This window comes from Salmo salar, chromosome ssa12 (assembly GCF_905237065.1).
Source record: "Salmo salar chromosome ssa12, Ssal_v3.1, whole genome shotgun sequence".
NCBI classification, from domain to species: domain Eukaryota; kingdom Metazoa; phylum Chordata; class Actinopteri; order Salmoniformes; family Salmonidae; genus Salmo; species Salmo salar.
This window is the reverse complement of record NC_059453.1, coordinates 24,455,186-24,463,462: the sequence shown is the minus strand read 5'-3', so window position 1 is coordinate 24,463,462 and position 8,277 is coordinate 24,455,186. Positions and strand designations below refer to the sequence as shown.

At 43.7% G+C, this 8,277-nt stretch overlaps 1 protein-coding gene and 1 long non-coding RNA gene across 2 annotated transcripts in view; one reads left to right on the top strand and one right to left on the bottom strand.

Annotated features, from left to right (window-relative positions):
- Window positions 1–7,238, bottom strand: part of LOC123725464 (uncharacterized) — a 16,526-nt gene extending 9,288 nt beyond the window's left edge. The window contains exons 1-3 of the long non-coding RNA XR_006757940.1: window positions 7,132–7,238; window positions 4,758–4,883; window positions 3,324–3,414 (exon numbers count right to left, since the gene is read on the bottom strand). This is a non-coding gene — a long non-coding RNA (uncharacterized lncRNA). The remainder of the gene's footprint in view (window positions 1–3,323; window positions 3,415–4,757; window positions 4,884–7,131) is intronic.
- LOC106564615 (multidrug resistance-associated protein 1) overlaps window positions 1–8,277 on the top strand; it is a 36,416-nt gene extending 28,139 nt beyond the window's left edge. Inside the window, exons 17-31 of the mRNA XM_045691143.1 lie at window positions 45–221; window positions 329–496; window positions 716–911; window positions 1,030–1,111; window positions 1,275–1,392; window positions 1,588–1,795; window positions 2,514–2,824; window positions 3,095–3,294; window positions 3,901–4,027; window positions 4,296–4,397; window positions 4,761–4,907; window positions 5,106–5,264; window positions 5,364–5,530; window positions 6,125–6,319; window positions 6,498–8,277. Coding sequence (XP_045547099.1) covers window positions 45–221; window positions 329–496; window positions 716–911; window positions 1,030–1,111; window positions 1,275–1,392; window positions 1,588–1,795; window positions 2,514–2,824; window positions 3,095–3,294; window positions 3,901–4,027; window positions 4,296–4,397; window positions 4,761–4,907; window positions 5,106–5,264; window positions 5,364–5,530; window positions 6,125–6,319; window positions 6,498–6,606 — 2,466 coding nt within the window. The 3' untranslated portion in view covers window positions 6,607–8,277. The remainder of the gene's footprint in view (window positions 1–44; window positions 222–328; window positions 497–715; window positions 912–1,029; window positions 1,112–1,274; window positions 1,393–1,587; window positions 1,796–2,513; window positions 2,825–3,094; window positions 3,295–3,900; window positions 4,028–4,295; window positions 4,398–4,760; window positions 4,908–5,105; window positions 5,265–5,363; window positions 5,531–6,124; window positions 6,320–6,497) is intronic.

Below are 8,277 nucleotides of genomic sequence, written 5' to 3'. Positions count from 1 at the left end.
TCTTCAAAGCTAATGTTCTTCTATTTATTTGTCTTTCTCCACAGGGCTCAGTGGCCTATGTACCTCAGCAGGCCTGGATCCAGAATGCCACGGTCCAGGACAATGTTATGTTTGGTCGTGAGAAGCAGAAGACCTGGTACCAGCGGGTGTTGGACGCCTGTGCTCTGCTGCCTGACCTGGAGATCCTGCCTGCTGGAGACTCCACAGAGATTGGGGAGAAGGTGTGAAAATAATCTTCTAGAATTCCACCTCCTTTCACTAGATGGCCAATCAAATGGTCTTCTGGAATCTAGAGTCATGTCTTCTTCTTGATTGTTCTCCCTGACAGGGTCTGAACCTCTCGGGTGGTCAGAAGCAGAGGGTGAGCCTGGCAAGGGCTGTGTACAGGAAGGCTGACGTCTATCTGCTGGATGACCCCCTGTCTGCTGTGGACGCTCACGTGGGGCAACACATCTTCGACAAAGTAATCGGACCCAAGGGAGTGCTAAGAGATAAGGTAAAAATATGACCAAAATATTATCTCTATTAACAGTCAGAATGACACTTGTAGAAATCAATATTAGAAGCGTACACGTAACCGACTGTTTCTTGTGTGGTTTTGAGATGGAAATGCATGATTTTGCAGATTCTTCAAATGAAATACACCATTTGTATTAGGCTAGTTCCGCTGTTTGTCTATTTTGATTAATCCTACTCCTGTGGTTTATGCTACCAGACCCGTGTCCTAGTAACCCATGGGATGAGCTTCCTGCCCCAGGCGGACCTCATCCTGGTGCTGGTGGACGGGGAGATCACAGAGAGTGGCTCCTACCAGGAGTTGCTGAGCCGCCATGGGGCCTTTGCAGACTTCATCCATACCTTCGCCAGCAACGACCGTAAAGAGAGCGTCACAGAGACCGCCGCACAGAGAGGTAGGACCTCATTGTAATAAAATTTGGGAGAAGTCATTTCCCCATTGATGAACAAACATTTGCTTCTCACCAACAAGCTATTCACCATGTAAATTAACATTTTGTACCATTGCTGCAGGTGCCAGGAGGGCCAGCTCACGGCTGAGTGTGACAGACTTCATGCCATTCTCAAGAGATCTATCCCAAGAGCAGCTCATTGGGTAAGTGCATTTCCAGTGCACATTACATCATCATTTTCCTGATAAGATCATGGTTCTTATTGATTCAATGGTATAATAAACGTCTATTGGATTAAACGTCACATTGAGCATGCCAAGCATCTTAAAAATAAAAACCTAACTGAAACCCCTCTATGTTCTCTAGGGGAGACACCAACAGTACTAACCTGCAGGGTATGGAGCCCATGTCTGAGATAGACGAGGAGCAGGTTCCTGAGGACTTGGGAAAGCTGATGGAGGTTGACAAGGCACACACTGGGAGGGTGAGTCTAGAAGAGCTGATTTTTGACTGCACCTCTTATGGTTAAAAATGGTTCAAACTAAATTATAAAGTCTCCATAGCCATACAGGTTGTACCCATACAGGTTGTACCCAGGTTGTACCCATCTTTCTCACCTTTCACATATTAACAGGTGTTTGTCAATTTCTAGCAACTGATTGCCTCTTTTTTACCACAGGTGAGGCTGGAGATGTACATGGAGTACTTCAAGACCATTGGCATGGCCTTCATCATCCCCATCGTCTTCCTGTACGCCTTCCAGCAGGGGGCCTCGCTGGCCTACAACTACTGGCTGAGCCTGTGGGCGGACGAACCCATCGTCAACGGCACCCAGGTCGACACAGACATGAAGCTGGCCGTCTACGGGGCTCTGGGCTTCGCACAAGGTCAGTGGTGAATGTATTTTACTGGGAAAAGACACCAAAGATAAAAGTAGGTCCTTTTGACTTGGATGAAGAGAAACAGCATAGGCTACAGTTTAGCTAGATTCCTTAATGGTGAAACAGCATATACTACAGTTTAGCTAGAATCCTTAATGGTGAAACAGCATAGACTACAGTTTAGCTAGAATCCTTAATGGTGAAACAGCATAGGCTACAGTTTAGCTAGAATCCTTAATGGTGAAACAGCGTAGACTACAGTTTTGCTAGAATCCTTAAATGGTGAAACAGCATAGACTACAGTTTAGCTAGAATCCTTAATGGTGAAACTGCCACGTACGTTTGGGACTATTACAACAACTAATTAGTAACTCCGAAGAATGAACACAGTTTTTTCCCCCTGAGACATTATTGCATGCACGACTGAACAGCAGAATATGTAATGCATTTTGTTTTACCATGCTGCTTGACACACCTCAACTTCGTTTCGTCCACAAAACAAAAACAATAACAACGAAGGTGCTGGGGCGGACAGTGGCGCTGTTTCCCCTAATGTGGATTCCATCTTTAATCCCACTAATGTTTGTTTATTTGGATCTGTTATAACCCTCCATTGTACTAGTCCTCCAAGAGTCCATCTGAGAGATTGAGAGTTTCAGTATATGATATAAACCACTGTTGCCAAACAGCAGGGATCCTAACAGCAGTTTATTTTATATTTCAGGAATCGCTATTTTCGGCACCACGGTGGCCATTTCGGTCGGAGGTATCATCGCGTCCCGGCACCTCCACATGGACCTCCTGAAGAACGTTCTCCACTCCCCTATGTCTTTCTTTGAGACCACCCCCAGTGGGAACCTCCTAAACCGTTTTGCCAAGGAGATCGACGCTATCGACTGCATGATCCCCGACGGCCTCAAGATGATGCTGGGCTACCTCTTCAAGCTGATGGAAGTCTGTATCATCGTCATGCTGGCTACACCTTTTGCGGCGGTCGTCATCCTGCCCCTCGCCATTCTCTACGCCTTCGTTCAGGTATGTTTCTAACCGACTGAGGCACCGTTTTGTGGGGGAGTAATAGTTTTAGACTCTTGAAAAGCAAAATAGCGGATTTTGCAAGTTGTTGGTTTTGCATGGTAATTTATTCCACCTGCTAACATAGTAGTGCTAAGTAATGGCAGGCTACATACTGTAAATCTACTAGAAATGCTGGAGTGGAAAACCCACTTCCACACACATACACCACCTCTTGGTACTTTCAGTTCATTAAAACGTAATGTTTTATTTTTCCGTTGTGCATTACAGAGTTTCTACGTGGCCACCTCCTGCCAGCTGCGGAGGCTGGAGTCGGTGAGCCGCTCGCCCATCTACACCCACTTCAACGAGACAGTGCAGGGAGCCAGTGTCATACGGGCCTTCGGAGAACAGCACCGCTTCATTGTGCAGGCTAACAAGAGGATCGACTTCAACCAGACCTCCTACTTCCCCCGCTTTGTGGCCACCAGGTTAGGTTTGATAGAAACAACAAACTCACCTTGCAGTACATGCTCTGGAAAAAGAAAATATCCAGTTGATGTGGTGACTGGTGTACATTGTTCCGTTTCGGATTTTTTTTAAATAAAAGCCTGGAATAAAAGAAAAGGGGCGACCTATAATTAAATTATACAAATATTTAGCTCCAGACATAGGCCTATAGAAAAGTGCACATATGCATATTGATTGTGTGTAGGCCTATATTGCTCACACTTCAATCTTCTCTTTGTAACAGACCGGTTTTAAATGCCTTCCGTGAAATGTTTCTTTATTTATTTATCTGTATTTCTTTCTTCACTACTCTAGGGTTATTATTATTGCTTGGATAACCTTATCTCTATTATGTATTGATTTATTTTTCATTCTTTATGTGGTGCGTACTGCGCAGAACACCTGAAGAATTATCACTGGGAATTATCACTGGGAATCATTGTAATGTTTGTTTATGTGTCAATTAATCCAGTAAGGGATGGGTTGCCAACTGGCGATTTGACACAATCAAAACACCTCCATGATGAATGATGGAGGCCAAAACTTTCTCCACAACTAATCAGGCTTTCATCTCCTGATATCCGCAGGTGGTTGGCAGTTAATCTTGAGTTTGTCGGTAACGGTGTGGTCTTAGCCGCAGCTATTCTCTCAGTGATGGGGAAAGACACCCTGAGCCCTGGCATTGTTGGTTTGGCTGTGTCACACTCCCTCCAGGTAAGATATTACACCCTATACCGTAGTCATTATAGGTAAACGACTCATTTAGCAACAAAGAATAGTCCTTTTATTATTTTGTACCCGGCTACAATCACACAAAACCCATTACAGGCAATCCCTTGTATTGCATCAGAAAGCGTGTGGTTTACCAAACTGAAAAAAAAGCAGAAGAATATCCTACCTACGTGCTGCACAATCCTAACTGCATATTACCTCAAACGAGAGAGCTCTGTTTTAATTTGAACCTTGCAATTGTCTTGTGCAGGTGACTGGCATTCTGAGCTGGATTGTGAGATCATGGACAGACGTAGAGAACAACATTGTGTCTGTTGAGAGGGTGAAGGAGTATGCTGACACTGCAAAAGAGGTAAGCATCTGCATACCTTCTCTGTTAGCTAATACCCCCAATGAAATTAACTGTTATATAAGTAATATGCATGACATGAGTCATGACATTAACATTGTAAGTTATGTCGGCAGTTACTGGTTCATGTATGCTATTCATTCTCTTTTTTAGGTTTACAGTAACTGAAGTGTTGCCAAACTAACCATTTTCTAGCCAGGTTTACAGTAACTGGAGTGTTGCCAAACTAACCATTTTCTAGCCAGGTTTACAGTAACTGAAGTGTTGTGCAACTAACCTGTTTAGATCTATAGACATAGAGGGACAAAGAACATAGATATAGACACACAGATCCATTTAATCTTAACTGTTCTCTATACTCACCAGGCTGTGTGGACCGTGGAAGGCAGTTCCCTGCCTCTGGCCTGGCCTCAGACTGGCACTATAGAGTTCCAAGACTATGGACTGCAGTACCGCAAGGGCCTGGACTGGGCACTGAAAGGCATCACCCTGAAAATCCAGGAGAGAGAAAAGGTCAGTACAATCTAGAATGAGGTAGCCTTCTACAGTACCCATAATGCTTTGTTTATGATATTCAGTTTTGTCTGAAGCAACATAATCCTTTTACAGTTTTATCATACTTAGGACCAGGGGTATTTTCCCAGCCATGTTACCTGACCAGTAAAAACTATTTGATCCTATCTAACGAAGGGTCTCATTTGTCATTCTTAGGTTGGCATTGTGGGCAGAACCGGAGCTGGAAAGTCTTCCCTTGCCCTGGGGATCTTCAGAATCCTAGAGGCAGCCAAGGGAGAGATCTACATCGATGGAGTCAACATCGCAGAGATCGGACTCCACGACCTCAGATCCCGCATTACCATCATCCCACAGGTACTACAGTTATTGATTGATCGATTGATTTTATTTGATAATCCCCCAAAATGTCTTACGACAGTGATGGTAACTGACTTTTGCTTCTTCCTCCAACAGGACCCTGTGTTGTTCTCCGGCTCTCTGCGTATGAACCTTGACCCCTTCAACACGTATACTGACGAGGAAATATGGAGTTCGCTAGAGCTTGCTCACCTCAACAACTTTGTGTCCAACCTGCCTGACAAACTGAATTATGAGTGCTCGGAAGGAGGAGAGAACCTCAGGTACGGACAATTGATATATTTGACCAAATAACATAATAGTATATATAATATATGCCCTTTAGCAGACACTTTTATCCAAGGCAACTTACAGTCATGCGTGCCTACACTTTAGGCATGCATATCTGTCACGCCAGCTCCCGCTCTTCCCCCCTGGCGCTCGAGGTAATCACTTTGTTGATTACCCCCTGTATATCTGTCTGTTCCTTGGTTGTGTTCCCTGTGTCCGCATTGTGTTTGTTATGTGTTCCTGTCCAGGCGCTGTTCCTGTTCCGTTTAATGTCCGTCAGCTAATAAACCTTCACTCCCCGTACCTGCTTCTCATCTCCTGCGTCGCTCCCGTAACAATATGTGACACATATCAACTGAGCTACAAAGAACCACCAAAGACCAAACACAAAGCATATAGGCTAGGGCTGGTGTCCTGCATCCAGATTAAGCCTATTCCTGGACTAAAAATTATATTGAGCATTATTTTTGCTTCATCTGGTCTACTATATCTGGTTCTATCATCTGTCAACCTCTATATTCTGTGCTTTGGTGCTCACAGGTTTAAGTGTCAATATTCAACCTTCCTTCATTTGTCTCCTTCTATAGTCTGGGTCAGCGCCAGCTGGTCTGCCTGGCCCGCGCTCTCCTCCGTAAGACCAAGATCCTGGTTCTGGACGAGGCCACGGCTGCTGTGGACCTGGAGACAGACACCCTGATCCAGTCCACCATCAGACAACAGTTTGAGGACTGCACCGTGCTCACCATCGCCCACCGCCTCAACACCATCATGGACTATACCAGGTAAGGCTCTCTGCTATACTTTTTGCCCAGCGCCAGTTTTCTCAAGTTTGGGATGAGCATATCAATTCCTTTCCTACACCTAGTAGCTACTACGCCCCAGTCAAATGATGTCGCAACATCTCAAAATCAATGGTTCAGTCACAGAATTTGACACTTCTTCTCTCTCTTCCTTCCACAGAGTGATAGTGATGGACAAAGGCCACATCTCAGAGATGGACTCCCCAACCAACCTCATCTCAAACAGGGGACAGTTCTACCGTATGTGCCGAGAGGCTAGGCTAGTCTAAAAGCTACCCAGCTCCGAGGTGGCTCTGGCTAGGGGAAAATTCTGATGGCCATGGCTCTTCCAAACAACACATGTAGAATCAGCCATTCCAAGCTCCACGATCCAGGCAGTTCAAACGCTTCCTGAGAGCAATGCTTTTAGAACGACCCGGAACTGAAGTCGATGTAAACCAAAGATGACCCAGAAGTGAAGCTGATGATGATTTAGTGAACAGTATGTGCTCTCTGGTCACGATAAAGACATGTAACCTACGCACATTCAAACTGGTGCTCGGAAGGGGAAAGAGACATCAAGCCCCGATCTCAAAGACTGTAATTTATGAAGCTCTTATTGGACGTAGATGGGTTGTTGCTAGGAAAACATTTTAAATATTGTATATAGGCTGTGCCAATGAAACTTATGGAGTTGAAAGTCAGATTGAGTGCAAAATCCAAAGGACTTTGGTTCTGTCTCTGAATGTGAACCAAATTATTTTTGTAGATCTGCTACATTTTATGAAGCATCTTTTTGAAGAACACTTGGGTACCTTTGATGTTGAGTTGAAATCTCAGGCAACCAAATCCGACTATTTTGTTCATATCAGTGATGGTAACTGACATTTGGGTCTTCCTCCAACAGGAACCTGTGTTATCATCTCATCAGACAGAAAAAAAGTTTAGAATAAATTCATATCTATTCTCATACCATCCAACCACAGGGTAAGTCTAGAGAAAGTGGAGCAATATTCTCTGACCAACCACTAGCCTTAAAAGGGCTGACCCTGTAAAACCCAGAAAATACAAAGCTTTTCACAGTCCTCAATCTAAAATTGAACCCTATTCCACAGAATATAGTGCACTTTCTTAGGTTTTGTACTATATAGGGAATAGGGTGCCATTTCAGACGCACAAACACACTCATCAGTCTGATTCCTACCCAGCCATTTCAGTGTTTTATGAGTCTGGTCAAAGAAGAAAACACTGCAGTGAGCCAAGGTGCTTAGCTAGCCTAGCATCCAACTATTCTGCGGTATTTCTTTATTTCAGTCTAAGTAAACACATAAAACGGTCAATAGAATCTGTATGGTCGGGTATGTAGGACTAAAATACCTGGCCATTCAACTGTTACAGTGGTGACGGGAAACCCAACATGAATGAAGAGAACGCCTTTTCAAAACAATGGACAAAATGTGTAAAAAAAGAAGGGAAAAAAAGTTTCTCTCCACTTTACATCTGTCAGTCGTTCCACCTACACACACGCGCACACATAATTCTCACAGCTATGGGTGCGACACACATGTGCACGCACGCACACAGACCACCTAATTCTCAAAGCTATGGGTGACATATTGAGGTAACAGACTCTCATCACATACCATTCAATGTTAGTGTTATTGTTGTTATTCCTTTGGTTCCAGTTATGACTGACTGTAAATAGACATTCCTTCCTGTTTATATCTATAACATGGACTTTCCCAAAAGTCAAAGGACCATAATATTTTTGTCTTACTGGTTTAGACAATATGCTAAGAAACTATACAATATTTGTGATATAATGAACATGGAAGTTGCCTTCACATTCTAAGAGATTGTATTATATTTATAGTTTTTGTATTCAATCTGTTAATTTTTTGATCGAACATTTTACTGTGCAATAATTCATGCTGGAAATAATAAAACTGTTTTGAAAATAA